The 25033-nt window shown below is 40.5% G+C and overlaps 5 protein-coding genes across 6 annotated transcripts in view; 4 read left to right on the top strand and 1 right to left on the bottom strand.

Annotated features, from left to right (window-relative positions):
- LOC126404056 (prostaglandin D2 receptor 2-like) overlaps positions 1–25033 on the bottom strand; it is a 116112-nt gene that overhangs the window by 20658 nt on the left and 70421 nt on the right. Inside the window, exon 1 of one of the 2 annotated variants that reach the window (XM_050067020.1) lies at positions 4776–4838. The exons of the other annotated variant lie outside the window; for it this stretch is intronic. The gene's annotated coding sequence lies outside the window, so the exon portion shown is untranslated. Of the gene's footprint in view, positions 1–4775; positions 4839–25033 lie in introns of those variants that run through there. 2 annotated transcript variants of the gene reach the window in all.
- Positions 1557–4318, top strand: LOC126404064 (polymeric immunoglobulin receptor-like). Its single transcript, XM_050067034.1, has 5 exons — positions 1557–1609; positions 1719–2420; positions 2548–2679; positions 2760–2803; positions 4107–4318. Exons 1-5 carry the CDS (start codon positions 1567–1569, stop codon positions 4230–4232), a joined length of 1047 nt encoding a protein of 348 aa, XP_049922991.1. The 5' UTR covers positions 1557–1566; the 3' UTR covers positions 4233–4318.
- On the top strand, positions 8255–11068 carry LOC126404070 (immunoglobulin kappa light chain-like). Its single transcript, XM_050067039.1, has 4 exons — positions 8255–8948; positions 9050–9175; positions 9323–9366; positions 10836–11068. The coding sequence occupies exons 1-4, from the start codon at positions 8255–8257 to the stop codon at positions 10953–10955; spliced, it is 984 nt and encodes a 327-aa protein (XP_049922996.1). The 3' UTR covers positions 10956–11068.
- On the top strand, positions 12543–15696 carry LOC126404682 (uncharacterized). Its single transcript, XM_050068059.1, has 5 exons — positions 12543–12597; positions 12710–13417; positions 13514–13639; positions 13916–13947; positions 15577–15696. Exons 1-5 carry the CDS (start codon positions 12543–12545, stop codon positions 15694–15696), a joined length of 1041 nt encoding a protein of 346 aa, XP_049924016.1.
- On the top strand, positions 19177–22158 carry LOC126404060 (uncharacterized). The gene is made up of 5 exons (XM_050067028.1): positions 19177–19231; positions 19341–20051; positions 20430–20558; positions 20651–20691; positions 21764–22158. Exons 1-5 carry the CDS (start codon positions 19177–19179, stop codon positions 21881–21883), a joined length of 1056 nt encoding a protein of 351 aa, XP_049922985.1. The 3' UTR covers positions 21884–22158.

Below are 25033 nucleotides of genomic sequence, written 5' to 3'. Positions count from 1 at the left end.
GTCACTGCGCCAAGCTGGATCTGTCGACACCTCCCCCTGCTGCGCCGCCACACCCATCTCAGCGCACCTCGGTCTGCCAAACTACCAAACTGAGCGCGCCTCGGGTTGCGCTGCTCGAAACTAGCTCTGCGCGGGGTTCGCCACCCTGCGCTGCGCCGGGAAACTAGAGGCCTTTATGTCACATTCACCCATTCGCACATACTCATAAACAGGTGGCTGAGGCTACCATACAGGTGCCATCTGCCACTCAGTTGCACATGTACACACACTCACACACCAATGGCACAGTAATCGGGAGCAATTTAGGGTTCAGTATCTTGCCTGAGGATACTTCGACATGCGGACTGGAGGAGTCGGGGGTCAAACCGCAGACCTTCCGATTAGTGGATGATGCACTCTACCTCCTAAGTGACAGCCACACAATGGCTGCTCCCATATACTAAATGTGGTACAAGGACAAATGTCCTAAATCACTACTGGTGAAGGCTACTTTACGTTTGTACGTCTTTGTATGTGTTAGAAAAGAGTAGGGTTTGGGTTAGGCAACAATAACAGGCTATATAGGGCTATACCATGCTTCAGTCAGCAGCACACCACGGTAGTCAGATGCCAGTCAAACACTGCCATGGAGGATGTTTAAAATGAAAATATATAGCCACAATAGCTGCAGTATCGTTTTTATTCAGCAATTTGTTACACAAGCCCTGGCTAAGGGGCAGCTATGGCTCAGGTCGAGCGATTGGATTCCCAGCTATTCCTGTCCATGTGTCAATGTCTCACATAGCATCAAGGCTAATGTGCAACATAACTTTTCAAAAATATGTAAGGAAAAAATCCAAACACAGTAGAGGGCAGTGATGCAACACTGAATTAAATACATCTCGCAGTCAGAAACACCAAAAGAAAAACAAAAGCAATGGCTCTGTGCAACATTATTGTCAGTCTTCATATGTGGTTTCCCATTAAGGAGAAGCATTTGACCAAATGCCACATCTGACCTGGGGGACATCACTGGCATGATGGGGCATTAAAAAGACCAACCTGTAACCCCAGCTTGTAACTGTGAGTTATCAACAGTAACTTTAAAGTACAGTACAAGTATATGGGTTAAATGACTTGACCTGATTGTGTTTTTCTTTCTTGGCTACATCCCTCCCACACACTCTCTTTCAACCCACACACATCCCCAAAAACACTTTCTAACACAAGCAATCCTATAAATAAACATAAAGGCACGTCTAAATCTAACAAATATAATAAAAACCTGAAGAAAACAGGATGTTTCCAAATCCCCTGTAAGCACTGCGCAACACTAACATGCACCAAGCTCTACACCTCCATTCATTCTTCTCATGATACACAAACATGTGGTCACACCTACTGTTCTCCCCTGTACAACAACAATGATGTAAACAAAAAGACCCTAACAACCCCAATTACACCTCTGGTCACCTGATCATCTTTTGTAAAAGACAGTCAGTCTAGCCAATCACAAACAACCTACGTCTCCTATAAGAGTTGGATGCATCCGTCGACACAAACGATAGAGACTGCAGAGCTACAGGGATGATGCCACTTTGCATTTTTCTGGTGCTTCTGAGTCAAATGTGTGAGTATTTTACGCCCCTTTTCACTGTTTTCATGTGCATTAATATCATTTTGAATGGGAAGGATGAGATTTAACTATTCATATTATAATTGTATGCATTCCTTTGCAGATGAGGTGCCAGCTGATAACAAGACCTCAAGTATAATTCAGCCCAGTGGTGTCATAACAGCTAAAGCTGGGGAGAATGTGACTTTGCATTGCATTTGTCAGGATGAAGCTGTAACTTTCCTTTCTTGGTACCAGCAAAGCTTAGGAGGCAAACCTCTCATCATAGCGACTCGCATGAAGCACAGCACACAAGCTTCCATCTCCCCGGCGTATAAAGAAAGGTTTCAAGTCCACGCAACAGGTCAAAACGGCATCAATAATCTCATAATCACAAACCTCCACCTGTCGGATTCAGCAACATACTACTGTGGGATTTTAGAATTCAACGCAATTGAATTTGGACAAGGAGTTTTTCTTCACGTCACAACAGCGTCATCCAACACTCAAGCTGAGGTCCATCAGCCAGAACTGGAGCCACTTTGGTCAGGAGAATCTGTGAATCTGAGCTGCACAGCATACTTTGAACCATGTGCAGGACAGCAGAGCTTCTACTGGTTCAGACATGGTGCAGACCAGCCTGCAGTCATGTATCCCAGTGCAGGACAGTGTAAAAATATTCCCAGTGAAGATTCTCACATGAGGAACTGCACTTTAAATCTCTCTTTAAAGTCTGTGAGCTCTCCTGATGCAGGGATGTACTACTGTGCTCTGGCCTCGTGTGGGGAGATCGTGTTTGGAAGAGGAGTGAAGGTCAAGATTGTAGGTAGGTGATAAAAGCTGACTTTTCCATCCTGACTTTTGATATTAACCATTACATTAATTAGATTTATTGTATGTCCAGAAATATACATACATAAAAGGGACATTTTTTTCTCTTCACTGCATGTTAGAACGTTCTACCCAAGCCATTCCTCTCCTTGTGTATTCCCTGATTGTGGCGCTGGCAGTTTCCATCATCGTGCTCCTTGCCTTGGCTTTCATCATGTACAAGTGGCAAAAAAAGTCATGCTCTGTCTGTAAAGGTAGGACTTTCAGAATAAAAGTGTTTAACATTTGTTCTACACTGACATGGCTTGATCATTCATGTTCCTTATTTTTACAGGAACTGTTTCTCACGTGGCATGTTCTGCAGCTTCTGAAGCCATGGTAGGTGAAATAACTGATGAAAGCCCATATAATACTTAAAGAATCACAACATAAGATTTAAAGGTCCAGTGTGTAGGGTTTGGGGGAAAAAATGGCAGAAATGGAATATAATTTAACATGTTGTCTTTAGTGTATAATCACCTAAAAATAAGAACTGGCTTGTTTTCATTGCCTTAGAATGAGCTGTTTTCTGCAAAGAGAGCAGATTACCATGTTGCACCATAATGTTTCTATAGTAGCCCAGAACAGACAAACCAACAGGCTTTAGATAGGACCATTTGCATTTCTTGTGTCGGGCACCGTAGTTAGCAGCCCCTTCACAGAAGGCATTATAAAAACACTGATTTGTCAAAGTTAATTGCTTTATTCAGTGTTCTTAACAGTTTAAATCACCGGGTCTGTTGGTTCTTGAGAGAAAGAGACCTCTGCTGATAATTTTGCTATTGGTAAAAACCTCCTGAGAAGCTTCAGCCTAAGTAATAAGAGACAATAGGTGAGCACACATTAGCAGGTGCTGGGCCAGCAGCCAAACAGCATTGGAGAAACACTGATTTGTTGTGTGAAACAACTTTATTTAGGGTTTTCACCAGTTTAAATCACCTGGTCTGTTTGTTCGGAAGAGGAAGAGATCGCTATGGATAATTCGGCTCCCCGTAAAAACGTCCTGAACGTCTGGATCTCAAGTCACACAAGAAAAATGGGCGAGCACACATTAGCAGTCGCTGGGCTAGCAGCCCATCTGTGGGAGCTGAAAAGCACAGGAGAAACACTACATTTTTAATGTGTAACTACTTTATTTAGTGTTTCTAAAGGTTTTAATCCCCTGGTCTGTTTGTTCGGAAGAGGAAGCGGCCTCTGTGGATAATTCAGACCCCCCCATAAAAATGCCCTGAACATTTGGATTTTAAGTCATCAGAGAAAAAAGGTGAGCACACATTAGCAGGTGCTGGGCTAGCAGCCCATCTGTGGGAGCCAAACAGCAAAGAAGAAACTCTGATTTGTAACTTTAAAATGCTTTATTCTGTGTTTCTAAAGCTTTTAATCCCCTAGGCTTTTTGATTTGGAGAGTGTAAGACCTCTGCGGATAATTCAGCTCCCGGGACAAACATCCTGACCAGTGAACACTACAGTAATCCTAACAAGGAGAAGTTTCAGCCTGTTGCAATCTGCAGTCCTCACTGCTAGATGCCACTAAATCCCCCTTCATCCTACACATTGCTCCTTTAAATAACAACTATTTTATTTTTTTCTTCCAGCACTGTATTTCTCATGTAATTTGCAATTGCTATTTTGTCATCACCAGAGCCAGGATGAAGACGTTCTTCATTATGCTGCTCTGAGTGCGATCAGAGCCAGCGAACGACATCATCAAGAGGACAACATGGAGAGTGTTTCTGTGTACTCTAGAGTAAAGAGCAGGAAAGAGTGAAGTAGGGGCTTTGCTTTCACATTCAACCACTTCAACAAGTGCAAGACAACAACACTTCACGTGACTAAATATACAATGTAAAATAATGGTGGAAGAAAATAAAATAAGTTTTGTCCAATGTGTTTCATTTACAGTGTGTCACACGCGTCTCTGCACATACAGAATAAAACTGGATACAGATACAGACAAAGCAGGCTCATGAAAACCCCCTATGATCTATTTATATCTTCTTCTTGCCAGTAACATAAGTACAGGTTGCACCTTTCAATCTATAGCCGAGTCTCACCGTTTACCGTCACTGCTGTGGTGAAGGTGGTGTGAACTTCAGAGTAGAAGTTTCCATGAGTGGAAACACAAGTCCTAGCAGAGCTTAAACACAGGAAGACCCATACAGTAGCGTCCAGGCAACAGTGTCTTGCACATCAGTGAACCTGGTCTCAGAACTTTGCAAAACAAGCATCATGTCTTAGATGCAAAACAATGGTGTGCATGAATAAAGGGAATGCACATTACAGATATACAAGTGAAAGAATTTATACATACCTACAACTCCAACAGTCCAGATTGATTTCTTAGCTCATGTGGAAACTGGTCTGAGTGAAGCTGGTAATTCAGTTAATCAAAATGTTGTTTCAGTCACCAGGAACGGTTTAAGTTTCACAATTTCACTTCCCTAAAACTCATATGTTCAAATTTAACTCGAAGATCTTTTTTTTCTAGGAAACCCGTCTTAATGCTTCATTAAGACGGGTTTCCTGGTTGACTGCAGTAAGTCACAGTGAACTGATCATGCAGAAACATTCATCCGCTCATATAAAGACCTCATTTTACTTTACTACAAATACCATCCCAAAGAGGTGGGCAACAATGGCTGCAAATAATATGAAAGATTTTCTATTACTGTCAGTATCATGGACATCATGTGCAATTATAAATTAATAAAAAATGATATCAGGGGTGAACCATGAGAAGAGGAATCCTCCAGTAGGATATCTCCACAGTGAACTTGAAACACCTTTCACATAACCAAACTGGCCCTTTTCAGATACTGTCCACTTCCAAAATATGATCACATAAGCAAGCAGAAATTATGATCCATATTTCAGTTTTGTTTTTAGGTGGTGACCTTTAGTGGCTATAGTAATTATTACGGAGGGAAGTCAGGCAACTTAAAATAAAGAACGAGAAGCTGCCTGTTCTTACTTCCAGATTGTCAAATACTGACACTTTGTCACTCCCCTTGGCGTGTCATATCATCTCCAAAGGCACACGTTAGTGTCTTTCTGAGATGCCCTAGGCTTTAAAGGAATAGTGCACCCAAAAATGAAAATTCAGCCATTATCTACTCACCCATATGCCGAGGGAGGCTCAGGTGAAGTTTTAGAGTCCTCACAACACTTGCGGAGATCCCAGGAGAGAGTGGGTAGCAGCACAACTCCACCTAATGCAGGCTGGGCGCCCCAGATTAAAACGTCCAACGTCCATTGTAGTCTCTAAAGAAAGACTCTACATTCAGTGAATGTAGAGTCTGTAGGCAAATCCCAGAAGAAGAGCGGAAGAGCCCTGGTTTCCGGTTGTAGGCTGTTTGTAGTCCGCGTGATATTGACCAATCACATTTGAGCCGGCTGCAGTTGTTGCCAGGTTTAACGGTCCATGCGGTGAACTAACGAGGCAGAACATAATTGGCGTTACTGCAAACTCTGAATCCATTGCAATGGTTCAGCATATTTACTTATATATAAATGGGAGTCGGAAACGGAAATTCGCCTCCTCCACCCAAATCAAACCGGAATGCCAAAAAATCGGGGGTCTGCCCCCAGAGGCTGTATTGCCATCTGCCGGAAGTCAGATGCCGAATACAGCTGATGGGTTCCGAGGATGGCCTCATTGCAAGTGCGCACGCGTGAGCTCGGTGTACACAGAAGCAGTCAGAGCTACAGGCTACAATGAGGCTAAAAACAGAGTTCAAATGACGTTTTTCCAAACAACTTTTTATGTTGGGGCTTCAGGACACTTGGATCACTACGGACGAGCAGTATGGAGATATTTTGTAGTTTCAATTATGTGTTTTTGGACGTTTGAATCTGGGACGCCCAGCCTGCATTAGGTGGAGTTTTGTTTCTAGCCCCTCTCCCCTTGGATCTCCGCAAGTGTTGTGAGGACTCTAAAACTTCACCTGAACCTCCCTCAGCATATGGGTGAGTAGATAATGGCTGAATTTTTATTTTTGGGTGCACTATCCCTTTAAGCTAACTCCAATGTAAACCCATCTGTGGCAATACTTGACACTGAGAGCAACTGTAGTATAAAGAACAAGAAAGTCTGCATAAGGTGGGAGGGTGGTGAGGTGGATGGGTCAAACAAAACCAGACTTTCACCCAGGAGATGGCAGTTTGTGTCCCATGTAAAGCCAAAATTCACTGTTGTTTTTTTAAACGCAACATTGTGTAATTTACATGCAGTCATTGCACACTGAATTCACTCATGTGACATATTTGTGTCGCACTATGATACTTCACAAACGCTCTTATTTTAAGCAAGAGGTGATCTTTTTTCTAAACCTACCCAAGTAGTTTTGGTGCTTAAACCTAACCGCTACCATTTCACAGCATAATTTTTAATTGTAATGTTTTTTTTTAATTTTATATACTTTATTAATCCCTGAGGGGAAATTAATTTTTTCACTCTGTTGTCAATTACACACAGGTCCGAACACACACATGCACAAACAGGACCTATACATGCACTAAGTGATCTTTTTTCTAAACCTAACCATGCAGTTTTGGTGCAACTGCTACACATGTTAACACTGCGACTGCTAATAGTCATACGGGAGCTATTCTATTGTCCACTGGTTAGGTGAGCTAATTTCGGTAATGCTCCAGTGGGTCGTATTTAGAGGCAGGAACATAGAACCTTTGTAGGCATTTGGGTTGGAGGACTTGAATGGTAAATGGATTTGCACTTACATTGCGCTTTTCAAGTTTTTTGACCACTCAAAGCGCTTTCACGCTACTTGTCACATTCACCCATCCACACACACTTATATAGATTAGCATACCACGTGCCAGCTGCTTCTCATTTTTTTAAACATTCAAACGCACAGAGCAATTTGGGGCTCAGTATCTTGTGGAATAAAGGAGCAGGGGATCAAACTGCCGATCTTATGACGAGTGGACAACCTGGTTTGCCTCCTGACTACAGTAAGGCACTATATATCTTCTTTGTAATTTCATCTATACAAAAAAAAAAAAAAAAAAAATCTGAACAAAACAATATAAATGTTATTATCAGGTGGTCAGATAAAGCTCAACCTCTCCAATATGTCTTTTGTAGAATCACAGATTTTATTTTAATTGGTGACAGGGAGTTAACACACATGTGTAATATGTGTCTTATAATGTCAATAAAAAACACAGCAGGTCTAAATATACCAAACAGTAATGGAAGGTCAAGGGGAGGAGTCTTGTCCCTCCTCCTCATAACACATCCCAGCCACAACCATTTTGAACAGTGTTATTTTTAGAGACATTTCACAGTCTTCTGCATTTAAACTGCTACGGGTTACAAGGCCTTTAAAAATATCATTTAAATTTGGGGTCCAACTCTCCTAAATAAGTCCTGCTTTCTTGCCAGATCCAAATTCTGCTTTGATTCCATTTTTAAAAAATCTCTCAATAACCAAAATCAACACTGTAGGGGTCAGTGACCATGTGATTCTTCAGAGGCATCTCTGATTGGCCAATCAAACACAGTCTTCTCTTTAAAAAGCAGACAACGTAAAGAGATTCTGTCAATTGGTCACAACAATTCAACAAAATGACACCTCCGATGTTTGCTTTCTATGTGACATGTCTGCTCTTGGGGAGAGTGGGTAAGTTTTATTTTTTGTTGGTACATTTTATCACTTATTTTTCTTCTTCTGGTATTTTCCAATACATTTTGAGTGTTATAATATGACCGAGTCATGATGTAAAGATAATTGTCCATTTTTCTTGTTCTCCATTTCCTCCTCAGCTGATATGATGGCTCTTAAACTATCATCATCTTTACGCTTCGTGTCAGTCAGCGTTGGTGAAACAGTGACTTTGGAATGTTTCTATAAAGATAATGTGGCGGTGATGTTTTACTGGTATAAACAGACTCCAGGACAGAAACCACAGTTGTTGTCTAAATTCTACAAGCATGACAAAGATGCCACTTTGAATGGTGAATTTAAAAATGACCCACGCTTTGGAGTGGATATAACCCCTGGTAAAAATCACTTGACGATCTCAGATGTGCAAATTTCGGACTCAGCTACTTACTACTGTGTAAGTGGTTATTCATATGTGTATGACTTTGCGGAGGGCTCTATCATCCATGTAAAGGGTTCAGGTTTGAATGTCCCAACTTCGGTCCATCAGTCAGCGTCTGAGACCATCCAGCCAGGAGGCTCTGTGACTCTGAACTGTACAGTACACACTGGGAACTGTGATGATGGAGAACACAGTGTTTACTGGTTCAAAAACTCTCAAGAGTCTCATCCAAGACTCATTTACAGCCATGGAGGCAGGAATGATCAGTGTGAGAGGAAACCTGACACACAAACACACACCTGTGTCTACAACCTGCCGATGAAGAGCCTGAATCTTTCTCATGCTGGGACCTACTACTGTGCTGTTGCCTCATGTGGACACATACTGTTTGGAGACGGGACCAAGCTGGACTTTGAAGGTCAGTAACCCTCTGGCAAAGTTTCTGTTAGTGGTTAAGTAGTGATTGACACTTTCTATAATATTTGGTGGGAGTAAAAAACTTAAAATGTTCATCTGCAGATGAGGAAGACTTTTTTGTCTCGGTGTATTTCTTGAGTGGAGCTCTGGCATTCACCACCGTCCTGGCTGTTTTCCTGGCTTACACAGCATGTAAACTGTACATGACAAACAGCTGCAAATGCAAAGGTAGGTAAAACTAATGTTGTTCAAGTTTTACAACATTTCTAATGTGGAAGATATTGAAGATCAGGTAAGAATTTAATATGAATCGGCGGTCTTACCATAAGCATGTTGAATTTTGAAGAAGGCTTTTGTTATTTTTTTCACAACCAGACTCTCAAGCAAGATCCTCAGCTGACTCGACTTCTAATACTGAGGTAGGAATTTTCAAAGTGTTGCAACAAACAGAGCGAGAGGGTGCACACAAAAGAGCAAAGATTTAAGGAATACTTCACCCACAAAATGATCATTGATATATCAGTTGCTCACCCCGTGTTAAGTGGAATTCCTTTCATTTTTCTCGCATGCTTCCACGGTGAATGAAGAATCCAAGAACAGAGAAAATTCTTAGTGAATTGGAGTGAATAGGGTCCACATTTAACAACAGCAAAACTATATCAAAACATCAGTTTACAAACTCTCACACAGCTCGTGCAGTATAATCCAAGGCCCAGTCCTAATACACCCCTTGCACCTACCACTTAGCCCTTACCCCTACATTTTGCGTGCTTATGCCACGGGTTGGGCTAAGTGTTTGGGCTACATGGCCCTCCAAATGATGGCTTTTCAGAGGCACACACCAAACTGACTGTGATGTAAAATTGATGGCAAGATGGCTGCACAAGCAACAAAAGAAACCCACAAATGTATTTTCTTCATTGTCATAGAAAAAAAAAAGGCCATAACCATCCTAGTGTCTTAGTTTAATGTCATTTCAATGTATTGTGGGCCTTTTGTTTATAACAGTAGTATGCTGATGTTGAGGTAGCTAACTAGCTAGCTAGTTAATGTAACATTGGTATTGCTGATTTGCTGCATGACAGAAGAAATGATCATTTTGTGGGTGAAGTGTTCCTTTACCACCTGTACATCTGTTAATCCAGTTCAATATTTTGCATTAAGTACTACATACCAGTTGTGAGGACTGATTGAAGACTGTTAAGCAGTGGCTGATGGCCATTGTGCAACACAGAAGTTGGTGCTGTTGTTCTGGATTGCATTATTTTGGGGGGTGCTTTTATTTTGTGCACCACTTGAAATGCAAAAACCACAACAAGACATCTCTTATGTTGTGTTCACACCAAATGCGATGCGAATTTTCATGTCCCATTACTTGCGCGAGATTGAACGCTAGAATATTTTGTGTTGATTCGCTTCATTTGCATGTGAAATCGTTGAATTGAAGAATGAACTTCTGCTGGTATGTGCTTGGCATCATACATCCCCGAAGAATTTCAATGCTGATTGGCTATTGCGGTGCAAATTGGTCGCTGTTCAGATTTTTCAACTCCTGCGAATAGGAATTTGGCGCAAAATCTTGTTACTCACGTAATTCGTGCTACTTAAAAACAAAACGTAAATGTCATTTGCATCACATCCAATGCACCGTCTGGTGTGAATTTGCATCTAATTGCATCTTTACATTGACTTTTCATGTAATTCACTCACATGAATTGTTTTACTTGCGCCCCATGTGAACACAACGTTAGAAGTTAGTTTTGGAGGGGTTTGCTAAATATAAATTGCATTAAACCCTGCAAATGTGAGAAATGCTGTACTTAATCTCTATATCAGTCATGAGACATATACTAATATGACAATGAACTCTTTAATATTTCATTCCCAGGGCTGCCAAGGTGCAGACAGCCTCCATTATGCTGCTTTAAAGGTGAACAGGGCCAACAGATCAACAAGACAGAGAGATGACACCTGGACTGAGTGTGTGTACTCCAGTGTGAGGCAGTAGAACTGGACATTTGTACTTTGTGTCTGTGTTACTAGATGACAATTAAGTTTGCTTTCACCTCCATATACTGAATGTAAAAACTGACCTTGCAAATCACCCAATAAAGTCTTCCCTCAGCTACAGAAAAGCCCGGACTCCTTAATGTCAGGTGCAATATTTCCACTCTCACTTCACTCGTAGTCAACGATGCACAAAAGCACAACCACACATACTAACTGATGACTGTGGTGACTGTGGGTTCGAGAGACAGAGAAAGTTTACACGCCTGGAAAATCAATATAAAAATAAAGTCAGTATCCACTGCTGAAGGCATAATGTTTCCCCCCTTCACACAAAAAACATATCTGGTTCTTGATTGTGGTTATTCAGTGAATCAATAGCACATCAAACTGTCGTCTACACTATCTCAGAGCCTGTGGGACAATCGGTACGGCATTGCAAACATCAAGCACGTCTGACTCCTTCAACACATGGTAGTGTGCAGAAACATCAGAGCCGCCTTTCTCACAGCAGGGTGAAAACAAGCCCCGCCAACATGTGATGTATAACATATACGTTGCATGCAGCATGAATTAATGGGTGAGAGCCCACCCTAAGTGTACCGATAGTGTGTATTATTCCTCACAGGTTGTTTACTGTAAAGATGCCGATTGCACATCACAAAGCCAGAGATGTAAGGTTCGTTTTCATAGCCTCGCTGTGGTCGGCAGTCAAAGATTAACTCTCAGTGTACTTTGGTCAAGTGCTCTCTAGGACCCTCTGCTCTCTTTGTCTTTGTGGTTTCAAACAGGAAGTTTGCAGCGCTTGTATGCACAGAAGCCACACAGCATCTACTGCCCAGACTATTTTAAGAAGATCAGAGGACTGTTCTAAAAAATCAAACTAATATATTAAACTGTGACATATGCAGATGCTTGTTAGGTGCAGTCAAAGTCAATATGGTATTCAGAGCATGGGCTAAGACACAGGCATTCCATTTACTACTGTTGTATCAATCTAACAGTGGAACAGTGGCCATGATGTGTGTACTTGGGAGGAAGTGACTGAGGCAATGAGAATCCCTGTAAAACAAGTTACTGTTACCTGCAAAACTAGTCACATGTAGCAACAATAACCACAACAAAAGAAATTGCTGATTTATTCCAGCAACACACCAGTATGCTCTTCCCATTGGCATTGGTCATTTTGTTTGTTTAATTCTGAAAAAATGTTCCAGCCCCTGTTGTCCCAAACAATATTGGTCAAAAGTCCATAGCGGATAAGAATTATGCATATTATAGACCCATCATACCATTGCTAATATGTGGAAAGTAAAAAAAAAAAGTAAAATAAATGAGTCTTCAAAGTGCCTGATAGCATGCAGCTAATGAAAAATTTGAAATCACATGAGTGCAACGTCTCTCTAAAGACCTTTTTTGAGCTTATAGACCTCTCTTACTGAAATGCATCTAAGGCAGCACTGAACATGTGTTGTTTCCAAATCAAAATTTAGGCGTTACTTCTCGGTAGCCAATCAAACAGCATTTTCTCTCTTAAGGGTGGAGAATGTGTTGAGATTCATTCATTCAACGCGGCATTTTGAACACGATGACATCTCCGAGGTTTGCTTTGTATCTGACCTATCTGTTCTGGGGAACAATAAGTGAGTTGTCTACTAACTAATAACTCCACAGTGTTTTATTTATTTAATAAGATTACAATAGAAATAGCTTATATTGTTGAATTAAATGTGCTCTTTCTGGATGTCTTTTCAGCTCAGATGACCCATGTGGAATCGTCCATTTATGTGCGCCAAGACCGCGGTTTTATACCAGCGGATGTTGGTGAAAGCGTAACTTTGCGATGTTTCTATGAAGGTGTTGCAGTGATCATTTACTGGTATAAGCAAACTGTAGGACAGGAACCAAGGCTCATCTCGACCTTCTATAAACATGATAAAAGTGGCACCTTTAGGGAGGAATTTCAGAATAATACTCGTTTCACACTGGACACAGGAAACGGTAAAAATCACTTGACAATCTCTGATTTACGCTTTTCAGACTCAGCTACTTATTACTGTACAGGTTGCTATACATATGATTTAGAATTTGTAGATGGGGCTACTGTCAGTGTGAAGGGTTCAGGTTTGAACGTCCCAGCTTTGGTCCATCAGTCAGCGTCTGAGACCATCCAGTCAGGAGGCTCTGTGACTCTGAACTGTACAGTACACACTGGGAGCTGTGATGATGGAGAACACAGTGTTTACTGGTTCAAATACTCTGAAGAGTCTCATCCAGGACTCATTTACAGCCATGGAGGCAGGAATGATCAGTGTGAGAGGAAACCTGACACACAAACACACACCTGTGTCTACAACCTGCCGATGAAGAGCCGGAATCTTTCTCATGCTGGGACCTACTACTGTGCTGTTGCATCATGTGGACACATACTGTTTGGAGATGGGACCAAGCTGGACTTTGAGCGTAAGTAACATTTCATATAGTATATACTGTATGTATGATGACTACCACCTCAATTTTCTAGATCTCTGTAATGTGTCCTATCATTAGGGTCTGCAGATGAAGGTGATTCTTTTGTCTTGGTGTATTTCTTGATCGGAGCTCTGACTTTCACCATCATCCTGGTTGTTTTACTGGCGTATGCAACATATAAAATGAACAACAGAGGAGGCTGCCAATGTACAGGTAGGCTAACTGTCAATTGTTGCTTTTGATAGTGTGATTTTTTGCACTTATAAGTTAAGGCAAAAGTTGATAGGAATAATAAAAGCACAAGACAAGTGTGTCAAATATCTACTAATTCTACCATGCCGATTATTGCTTACTGATTCATTGAATGTGGATATGTGCTGTGGTTCATTTGGTTAGTATATTACTCAAAAAATCAAGAATGTCAAAGCATGAGTCGTCTCTCTTCTAGCTTACTGAGATTTTATTTATTTATTTTTTTTTAATTTCCAGACTCAAGATCTTCACCTTCCAGGACTCCAGGGGTGAGTATTTCTAAATTATTTTACCACTGCAAATAAATGTTACAGCACAACATCATTGTATAGGGGAAGAAAACAAAACAACACTTGTGCAAACTGATGCAATTCAGTACAATAGCTCTGAAATACAAATACAAGCATGCAGCTGTTGGTCTTTTTCACTACAGGAACTTACCAACAAATAACCTGGACTTTCCAGACACTGTTCTACATGTAGTGCACAAATTACGTGAAATGGTCAATACCTCTGAACACCACATGACATTGCGGTGGCCTGAAATGTGTTACAATTACTTGCCAGCACCACGGAAACAATGCCAATGGAAAGTCATCTAAAATCCTTTGTCGTTGGTGACACAGGAATTCCCTGAACAATGTAATGCAGTAGGTTGTATAAGGAGCGAGGCAGTCTGCATAGGGAGGAGGTCTTTGAGCCAGGAGATTGTGTTTGTGTCTTCTTTGAAACCAAAGGCAACATTAAGTCATTTGAACTTTAAGTAATTATGTACAGTACTTTATGGAACTTTGTCACGTTACGTGGCGTGGTTATGTTATATGGTTACGTGATGTTTTGTGGCGTAATTATGTCATGTTGCTGCATACCGGCGTCCTGGATGTACTTATTTGTACTGAATCTATGACCTTTTACTAAACCGAGCCCAATATTTTTCCACTAAACCTAACCATACCTCAACCCTTCGTGACATTAACTGTGACCCTTACTTAATGTTTACCAGGCATTTAAAACTGTGACCGTTTGTAACTGACTTTCCACTGGCACTGTTTCTGTGGTGCCGGTAAGTCATTTTAATACATTACATTCCAACACCATGTAATACAGTTAAGAGCCTGTGGTCATTTCATGTATTTCTGTGGGACCAGGTTGGTGAAAACAACAATGTTTGGATATATGTCACTGATAGCATGTAACAGTGTCAATATGTCGCATGAGAATGCAAATGTACTACATGTGTAGTTATGGGTTGTTTTGTTCCTGTGGTAGAAATAGCCCAAAGGTACTAATTTTTACTTCTCCACGCCGTGGCTGAAGGCATTATATTTTTGGGTTGCCTGGCCATCCGTCCTATTCCCATGAACTCAATATCAAGGTTGAACTGAAGAATTTGGTGGTCAGAGGTCAAAGGTCAGGGTCACTGTGACCTCACAAAACATGTTTTTGGCAATAACTCAAGAATTCACACATTAATTCTGACAAAACCTCACACAAATGCCTAATAGAATAAAATAACGAGATGTAACGTGAGGACATTTTATATCAAAAAGGTCAAAGGTCAACTCTCGTCGTGACATCATAATGTTCTGCAAAAACACAACTGGTGACACTGATCTTGGGTGTCCACCTTGAAACTGCTTAATATATAGATCTTGTGTGCTGCCAGATTGAAAATGTGTGTGAAGCATCATCATTTTAGAATTTGTAGTGTCTTTGCAGAGACGTCCATATTTAAAGCACAGTCATAGCTACATATGAGTCTGGACAGACGTGGATGTAAAGTGTTACTGCACTGACAACTTCACTGATTTCAGGAGTTCAATACTATGCATGTGTGTATCATACAAGTGATGTGTATTAATATGGTGATTAAAAGTTAAAATATGTTTCATTACCAGGATTACCAAGATTCTGACAATCTGCATTATGCTGCTTTGAGGGCACACAAGGTCAACAGATCAACAAGACAGAGGGACGACACACAGAGTGAATGTGTGTACTCCAGTGTTAAGCACTGAAGCTCACACTGTTTCATCTTATCTTACTATATAATGACGAAAACTCTGTGTGTGTGTGTCTATTCAAACGTATGTCTCCTCGCTGACTTGGTCAATCCATGTGAAATTTGGCACAGTGGTAGAGGGTCATGGGAGGATGCGAATGAAGCAATATTACATCAATTGGCCAAAGGGGGCGCTATAGCAACCAATTGAAATTGCAAACTTTGAATGGGCATATCTCATGCCCCGTATGTCGTAGAGACATGAAACTTTGCACAGAGATGCCTCTCCTTGTGAGGAACAAATTTGCCTCAAGAACCCATAACTTCCAGTATATAGATTTTCCGCCATTTTGAATTTTTTGAAAAACACTTAAAATCGATGTCTTTCTAGGAAGTTTGACCGATCTGCATGAAACTGGGTGAACATAATCTAGGGACCAATATCTAAAGTTCCCTCTTGGCAAAAGTTGGAAAACTTACTAAAACTGAGCTTCTATAAGGCAATGAATATTGCGGAGGGCGTGGCTCATCACATAAAGGTGTATAACATCTCAAGGGTTTCACTGATCACCACGCAACTTTGTAGGCATATGACCACACATAATCTGAGGGGACCCCACCATTATTGACCCCATCAAACAAAATGGGGGCGCTAGAGAGCTAATTTCTTATCTAGGCCTAACCGCCATATCGATTTTTACTAAAGTTGGTAGATATGTAGAACAGGATGCCTCAAGGTGACTGGAGAAATTTAACTCTAATTGGCAACTGGGTGGCGCTATAACAACAGAAAAATGCTCAAAAATAGCTAAAATGCGACCGATCGTTGTGGCTCCCCCTGTGGCCGAATGTTTGTTTTTTTTCTAATTTTTGGTATGACTAAGTCATGGTATGGTATGCTGTACATAATCACAGAAACTGTCAGTGTGTCATTCTGTCAGTCAGTCATTCTGTCTGTCCTACGTTTTTCTACTCACTGACGTAGTCAATCTATGTGAAACTGCACATAGGCTTTGAGGATTGGCATAGGTAGAAGGTGACAAATTTACCAATGGGTATGGACTAGTCTATAACTATTTTATGAATGTATCTATCAAGCTGAAGTAAGGATTTGTAGTCAGATTTCACCTCAACATATTGTATGTAAAGTCCTGCCTTGCAGTAAACTAATAAAACCATTGCTTTCAATTGAGGCTCTGCTTCATCATTGAGAATGTGTGCATGATTACGGAAAGCAACCACACTTTAGAGATGCTTTGTCGTAGTTACGTCTCACTTCCTGGGTGTTATTGAAACCTTGATATTTGTACGGTGACCACACTGGACGATGAGCTGATATCATGCGGCAGCACATTGTGCAATTTGTGCATATGCTTATTCAAAAAAATATGCAAGGACCTTCATTTAGCCTTGGTGCTGACGGCCCATCAAAGATTAGCTGTATATATACTTCAGTCATGTACTTCTCTAAGACCCTCTGCTGTTTTTGCCTTTGTGGTTTCAAACAGGAAGTCTCTGCAGTGTTTTTAAGTACAGCAGCCACACAGTATAACTCTAATGCCCAGGCTATTTAAGTAGATCATGTCAGTAAGTTAATCTGTGTCAAAAGCTAAATCAACAACAACTCTGTAACATTGGTATATATAGCCAACCATTCCATTTTTTTTTTTAAAATTTGTATAATTTAGAGTATAGAGTAGAGCTACTTGCTGCAACAGCTATAACTGCTCTCAATAAACATGCTAGTGGCATGCTAGTGGTATGGCTCAATGATGGTTGTGCAGTTGGTCCGCCACTTTGATCCAGACTCAAATATCTATGATTTAATACCTTGTGGTAATTTCTTCAATCAATTATTGATTTAAACCCCCCCTCTGTGGGTGTGAATGAGGGGCCCACTTTAGAAAATGTTGTCCCCCTGCCCATATATCCTAACAGCTGGCCTGCCTCTAGTGCCACCATCACAATGAAATATTTGGTTTTATGTTAGATGTCTTGCACTCTGCTTTTGCCCAGCATCACAACTTATTGTTATTGTTTATTGAGTATTTGATGAAGGTCATAAAATTCACTTGACAAAAGTCAAGAGGGACCAAATGTTAGCATTACCAATAAATTGTGATGTAGGGCAAGAGCAGCATGTGGGATCTTCTTTTCAAGAGTCAAGTGATACTTTGTAATGCACCTGCGCCTGAGATAGCTGGGTGGGCTAATATCTCCCTTTAAATATGTTACATTTCTTGACAGCTATCAACTAGATGGAATTTCATGGAATTTGGTACATATATGCATGCAGAGGATAAACTCTGGTGACTGTAGGGATCCCCTGATTTTTCCTGTAGCACCCCCAACAGATCCGAGTTCTGCCCATCCTATCACTACGTCTAATCTATCTACTATTAATAACTGACAAAATATTAATGGTCATGGTCCCCAGAGGCTGACTCCCTCTGACTTTGATGATCCCATGACCCTTCGACAACCACCAACATGAGGTTCACGTTTGCAGTTGTGAGTGAAATGTCTTGACTGCTATTGGATGGATTGCCATGAAATTTGGTATGCCCATTCATCTTGCCATATATTGCCATCATCCTAAGCTGTATTTTGTCTCAGATAAAGTAAACCAAGATGTATTAGCACAGCTGTACCTAAGTACAGCCTAAAAACCTAAGCCTGTGACACACCTCAACAAAGAAGCCACAACTGATGAATAGTGTTATTGTGTGGCAAAGGCTCATTTAACACAAATTATTCTTATCAAATGACAGTAAAGACCACACCAGGTATAACAGGTATTAGACTAGTTGCATTTTAAAGCTAGTTGCATTTCAATCTAGCCCACTCTCATACACCTTTACCACCCCTGTGGTGAAGGTTGTGTGAACTAGTGAACAGTTTTCCATTGGTGGAAACTTAGGTCATAGCAGAGCTTGAACACAGGCAGACTGACATCTTGCTTGAAATATGTGATGACTTTGAAAGGCAAAGAACTTACTTTGTTGAATAAAGTGTGGCACGTGTTTCTCCTTGTGGAACAGATGGTTTGTTGGCGACAGGGCAACTTTATATTTGTGTCTAGCTCAGCAGTGTTTTGATGTGTTTATCTGGGCTGGTGTAGTAGATCAAATGACATTTATACACCCTTATACAGTAAGTATCTGAGAGGAAATGTCTTCTTGTGTTTATGTCTCTTGGTTCTAAAAAGCTCTCTCTAAAAAAACCTGCTGGGACCAGCTCAAGCTTTTTCTTGTTACCAAATAATTTCTGTTGTTTGTGATTTTAAACATCAGGCTTACTAATCACATTGTGGTTCCGGTTCCTCTCCACGTGTCTAGAACCAAAATTAACAATGTAGGGGGCACTGAACATGAGTTCACTGTTTCCAAAATAGGACATTCAGTGTCACTTCTTGTCAGCCAATCAAACACAGTCCCCTCTTCAAGAGTAGAGACGTATGGAAGATCTCAACATTCATCAAGACATTTTGATCACGATGACATCTCTGGAGTTTGCTTTATTTCTGGGTTGTCTTTGCTCGTGGAGAGCAGGTAAGTTTGAATCCTTACATACATGTATTGCTAATATAATTTCAAATCATTATGATAAACTTGTATCATTGCACTCATTGTGCCTTTTCTCGATCTCTTTACCATTCAGCTCTGACAACTTCTCCTAAATTGTCCTTGTCCTTGCATCAAGAGAGTGGTTTTGTATCAGCAGACGTTGGCAGCAGTGTGACATTACGATGTTTCTATGAAGGTGAAGTTGCAGCAATGTTTTACTGGTATAAGCAAACTCTGGGGCAGAAACCGAGACTCATCTCTACCTTCTATAGATATGATAAAAATGGCACTTTTAGTGATGAATTTAAAAACGACCCACGCTTTACATTGGAAACTAATAATGGTAAAAATCATTTGACGATCTTGAACTTGCAGATTTCAGACTCAGCTACTTACTACTGCATGAGTTGCTATGCATACAAGTTTCAATTTGCAGAGGGCATTACTGTTGATGTTAAGGGTTCAGGTTTGAGCGTCCCAGCTTTGGTCCATCAGTCAGCGTCTGAGACCATCCAGCCAGGAGGCTCTGTGACTCTGAACTGTACAGTACACACTGGGAGCTGTGATGATGGAGAACACAGTGTTTATTGGTTCAAAAACTCTCAAGAGTCTCATCCAGGACTCATTTACAGCCATGGAGGCAGGAATGATCAGTGTGAGAGGAAACCTGACACACAAACACACACCTGTGTCTACAACCTGCCGATGAAGAGCCTGAATCTTTCTCATGCTTGGACCTACTACTGTGCTGTTGCCTCATGTGGACACATACTGTTTGGAGATGGGACCAAGCTGGACCTTGAGGGTAAGAACTGAAATATTCTAGCAGAGAAGTTGTTGCGATTACCTCTTTTTAGAATTTTACTCGGACACAGAGACAGCAGCTAAAAGGTATAACCTGCCCAATATTGGATTTTTGAGGTAGATGCTGATATCGATATTACAATACAAAGATACAGTACATACTGAGCGGGATATATTACACTGTAAGAATCAACTTGTCAGTGCTCTCTGGTGAACGAACTCTGTTATGAGGACATCATTTTCTAAACCTAGTTTGGCATTTCTTGTTACTCATCTACCAACATATATACTGATACTGACAAAAGTTAATTTTGGCTGATTCATGGGTCTATTGCTACTAGAAAATTTCTAACCTCTCCTTATCTCCAACTATCTCCAGATGAGACTGACTCTCCCGACTCTCTTGTGTATTTCTTGAGTGGAGTTTTGGCATTCACCATCATCCTGGTTGTTTTACTGGCTTTCTTAGTGTGCATGATGTACAAGAGAAACTGCTGCCAATGTAGAGGTAACTGGTACTGATTTTTACTAACCGCGTGTATGCTTGTATTGGTTGAACATAGCTTTTGAATAAAGAGCTTTTTCTATGTTTCACAACAGAGTCTGAAAGAGTTTCAGCTTCCACAGCCACAAACGCAGAGGTAACTATTATCTAAAACAACTTTTAAAGGTCCAGTGTGTAGGATTTAGGGGGATATATTAACAGAAATTGAATATAATATAAAAAGTATGCTTTCTTTAGTGTATAATCACCTGAAAATAAGAATTGTTGTCGTTTCCTTAGAATAAGCCATTTATATCTACATAGGGAGCAGATCCTGGTTTATGGAGATCACCATTGCCACCGCCATACTTCTATAGTAGCCCCTAACAAACACACTGCCTCCAGATTAGGTTATTTGCCTTTTTGTGTCAGCCACTGTAGACAGAAGACTTGACATGATTTAAATCACCTAGGGTCCCATTTACAAAACAACGCGTAGGATCCATACTAAAAATGTATGTACGAATAACAGTCAAAAATGGCGTGCTCCAAAAAATATTTGACAATTTCTACAATCAGTCTTCCACCTCCCCTTCTGCATCGCCAATTTCCCATCTCCAAAATGTTAGTAAGTCTGTTTTTATACATCACAACTTTGCGTGGGAAGTTGTGTACGCCTCTTTTAGGCCCTGTTTTGTGAGATACAATGTTTATATTGTTTGGAGAGAAAGAGAACTCTGTGGACAATTTGGCTCACGTTAAAAACCTCCTGTATGGCTGGATCAGAAAAAGGTGAACACACATGAAGTTATCTGAGAAAAATATGAGTGCACAAAAGCATATGGCGGGCAAGCTGCCCATCTCCACCATGCCAAAAAACCATCAGAGAAACATTGATTCGTAATGTGAAACTGTTATAGTAAGTGTTTTTACAATTTTTAATCACCGTCCGTTTGTTTTGGAGATGAAAAGACCTCTGCGGATAATTCAGCTCCTGGTAAAAACCTCCTGAACAATAAATACTGAAGGAATTCTACCCAAGAGAAGTTTCAGCTGGTTGCAATCTGCAATCATCACCGCTAGATGTCGCTAAATCTCCCTAATACCTACAAACTGAACCTTTAAGTTCTGACATGTAACAATATTATTACAACAATAATGGTGTTAATAGTGTTGTGGACCTATTTCTTTCACTTACTTGTGATTTATTAACATATTTTTCTCATCAGGGTTATCAAGATGCAGACAACCTCCATTACGCTGCTATACAGGAACACAGGGCTAACAGATCGAGGAAACAGAGAGACGACACCATGTCTGAATGTGTGTACTCAAGTGTGAAGCAGTAGAACTGGACATTTTTCATATTTATGTTGTGTTTTTATTCCTCCACGCCAGCGATAGCTGCGGCCAGAGGCATCATGTTTGTTTGGCATGATGTTAGACTGTTTGTCGACGGACAAACAGTCTCTGTCCCATCCTTGTGAACACGATATTTCAAAAACAGCCTGAGGGAATTGAGAGACCACTTGGACTCAAATATGAACTGATTAGGTTTTGGTGGTCATAGGTTAAAGATCAAGGTCACTGTGACCTTGTCTGCCTCATTCTCATGAACGGAATACCTTAAGAACACCTCAAGGGAATTTCTTCAAATTTGGCACAAAGCTTGACTTGAACTCAGGGATGAGCTCATTAGAATTCAGTGGTCAAGGGTCAAAGGTCAAGGTCACTGTGACCTTGCATCTCTCTCATTCTTTAGAACGCAACATCTCAAGAACAGCTTGGGGAAATTTATTCAAATATGGCACAAATGTTTACTTGGACTCATCAATGAACTGTTTGGATTTTGTTGGTCAAAGGTCAAGGTCAATGTGACCTTGCATCTGTTTCATTCTTGTGAACTTGATATCTCAAGAACACCATAAGGGAATTTGGAATTTGGACTTTGGACATCCACTTGCACTGAAGAGTAAGCTGATTAGAATTTTGTATTCAAAGGTCAAAACGTGGATGGTGACCTTACAAAATATGTTTTTTGGCTTTAACTCAAAAATTCATATGCCAATTATGACAAAAATGTCTGATAGGATTAGATAATGAAGTGATGACATTTTATATCCAAAAGGTCAAAGGTCAGCATCACTGTGACATCATAATGTTCTGCATAAATCACTTTTCTGGCCATAAATCAATGTCTCAGGAACAGAAGGGGAAATATTTGGTCAGATACTTAATGGTGACACTCATCTTGGGTGTCCACTTTAAAACTGTGCTGATTGTATAGAACTTCTGTGCTGTCAGGGGGAAAATGTGTGTGAAGCATCCATGTTTTCACAGACATGAATGTCAAACTGTAACAGAAACTTGACTGGTGTGCGGGGGTATACAACCACAGGGCGGTAATTCTAGTTTTTCTGAAGATGTTATTTTGTTAACACCTCGTAACACATTGAGAAGGGATATGGATTTTCTTAAAATAGAATAGGTATACTGAATGCAAGGCCTTGGGTTGCAGGAAAGTACTTAAACAAGATTATGCAATGACAGTTCAGCTGTCTAATGTGTTTATGTGCAGCCAAATGTGCCACACTACCACTATACCTATTTTATCAGCCTCTGAAAACAAAAGACGTACCATTTTATTTTACCAAGCCAAACCTTAACCACTGACAATGTGTATGTTTAAGCATCAAAGAAAACAGCAACATATTGCTCTGCACTCCTCTGGGCTGGTCAGTACTGAATGCTTTATTCTTTACATATATTTGTAGATGTTACAACAACCCCACTGATGTAAGAATCTTTGTGTGGCTTCCCTTGTGGTCTGCAGTCAAAAGATGAGATGTATGCTTCGTTAAGGTTTAGAGGTATGTGTAAATGCAAGCTCTCTTTGTTTTTGTGTTTTAGTGGGTTCAAGCAGGATGTCTTTACATTGTAACTGTGTTTGCTCCCTTTTTTGTAACAATTTTGTGCTTTAATGTTTTATATCCATTGTGTTCAACTAAACGCAAAACTATAAAAGTGCATTTTCTGTCATTAATAACTAATACCATGACTCATGTTACTCTTTGACATTGAGCGAATATGTCTGTGTATAGTATATAAACTATGAATATCTACAAATACAGCACTGTCATGTCAGCAATAGCGGGGCAGGCTACATCAACACTGCTGTGGTAATATGATGCTAACTGTGGATTTGATGTCATTAACGACATCCCCACTTTTCCCCCTCTACACTCAAGCAACAAGACCACAGTGAGACAACCACCGCACTGTAGAGACCACTGCACACATCTGGATTAAATCTCAAGGACTACTACCTCCAAGTTAGTTGTGTGTTCCAGTGAACACACCTTGAAATTAATGAAATGGGAAGTCAGTGAGGGATCACATTTTAGCTCCTTGATTGCACTTCAAAAGAAGTTGCTGGTGGCTTTGTGTATCAGAGGAGGCACAGGGCTGTCTTCACCCTCTTCAGCCGACAGAGAAAATAGAGACAAGGACTTGCACAAGGAATTGTTTCAAAAGGAAATGTGCCGTTTGTGCTTGTTAGATGCATACAGTGTTTTTCAGGATGAACTTATAACGTCACTAAAACACCTTGTTTTAATGTTGATTTCCTTGTGCAACAAAAGCATTCGGTTAAGTTTAGGCAATAAAAGCATGTGATTTGGTTTAGAAAAAACCATAATGGTTTCACTCAATATTCACGCAGGGAGCGACAGTGGGCTCCCAGGTGAAAGTCGGGGGTTTGTTGGACTTATCCACTTCCCCTTCTTCCTGCCTTACAGGGACTTTGCAGCTCCTTATATTACACTGTTACCAGCGTTGCGTCAAACTGGCACCATCCACAATTGGTGCCTTTCTGCATCGGTGTCTGATGCCAAAATCATTGATAAAGCATTACTATTTGATGAGTTATGAATGAGAATAGGCCGAGAATACTCATGCTCAAGAGACAGATGAAGTCAAAACCTCTTAAGCACCTTGCAAAATTCCCCTTAAATGCCTAGCCAAGCTATACCCAAAGTAAATTAATAGCTGTTCTTGTTCCATTTTTAGCACATGTATATTTATGGTCTCACTTAAAGAAGACTTAAGCTGATAAGACTGGGTTATACCTTTAAGACAACAGATAAGCCATTTGTTTATCATTACCTACATTTATAACTGTCTATGATGACAATAAGGGATTAAAAACTGCTCTGAAGGTGAGGTGTGTTGTTGAATACAAAACCCATAAGCCATTGGGCCAATCGTTGGCTATTGATTGGCGTTAAGGTCACAGGTAAACACAGCTGTAAAACCTAATATATATTTAGATTGCTTCTCCCCAATTTCTCTTCAAGAATTGACTGCAGTGATTTCTTCATCTAAATCATCAACGTGTCTCTTAGACCCCATCCCAACTAGGCTACTTAAGGAGGTCTTTCCTTTAGTTAACACTCATATATTAGATATGATCAATATATCCTTATTAACAGGCTATGTAC

This window comes from Epinephelus moara, chromosome 17 (genome assembly GCF_006386435.1).
Source record: "Epinephelus moara isolate mb chromosome 17, YSFRI_EMoa_1.0, whole genome shotgun sequence".
Taxonomy (NCBI): Eukaryota; Metazoa; Chordata; class Actinopteri; order Perciformes; family Serranidae; genus Epinephelus; species Epinephelus moara.
This window is presented reverse-complemented; position numbering and strand designations above follow the sequence as displayed.

What these genes read in the sequence shown, in the direction of transcription:
- LOC126404064 (XM_050067034.1), top strand. Translation starts at nt 1,567, where the DNA reads ATGATGCCACTTTGCATTTTTCTGGTGCTTCTGAGTCAAATGT. An exon ending in GGTGCTTCTGAGTCAAATGT is followed by an intron (nt 1,610 to 1,718) that starts GTGAGTATTTTA and finishes ATTCCTTTGCAG; the next exon opens with ATGAGGTGCCAGCTGATAAC. An exon ending in AGTGAAGGTCAAGATTGTAG is followed by an intron (nt 2,421 to 2,547) that starts GTAGGTGATAAA and finishes ACTGCATGTTAG; the next exon opens with AACGTTCTACCCAAGCCATT.
- LOC126404070 (XM_050067039.1), top strand. Translation starts at nt 8,255, where the DNA reads ATGATGGCTCTTAAACTATCATCATCTTTACGCTTCGTGTCAGTCAGC. An exon ending in GACCAAGCTGGACTTTGAAG is followed by an intron (nt 8,949 to 9,049) that starts GTCAGTAACCCT and finishes GTTCATCTGCAG; the next exon opens with ATGAGGAAGACTTTTTTGTC. An exon ending in AAACAGCTGCAAATGCAAAG is followed by an intron (nt 9,176 to 9,322) that starts GTAGGTAAAACT and finishes TTTCACAACCAG; the next exon opens with ACTCTCAAGCAAGATCCTCA.
- LOC126404682 (XM_050068059.1), top strand. Translation starts at nt 12,543, where the DNA reads ATGACATCTCCGAGGTTTGCTTTGTATCTGACCTATCTGTTCTGGGGA. An exon ending in GACCAAGCTGGACTTTGAGC is followed by an intron (nt 13,418 to 13,513) that starts GTAAGTAACATT and finishes TAGGGTCTGCAG; the next exon opens with ATGAAGGTGATTCTTTTGTC. An exon ending in AGGAGGCTGCCAATGTACAG is followed by an intron (nt 13,640 to 13,915) that starts GTAGGCTAACTG and finishes TTTAATTTCCAG; the next exon opens with ACTCAAGATCTTCACCTTCC.
- LOC126404060 (XM_050067028.1), top strand. Translation starts at nt 19,177, where the DNA reads ATGACATCTCTGGAGTTTGCTTTATTTCTGGGTTGTCTTTGCTCGTGG. An exon ending in GACCAAGCTGGACCTTGAGG is followed by an intron (nt 20,052 to 20,429) that starts GTAAGAACTGAA and finishes AACTATCTCCAG; the next exon opens with ATGAGACTGACTCTCCCGAC. An exon ending in AAACTGCTGCCAATGTAGAG is followed by an intron (nt 20,559 to 20,650) that starts GTAACTGGTACT and finishes GTTTCACAACAG; the next exon opens with AGTCTGAAAGAGTTTCAGCT.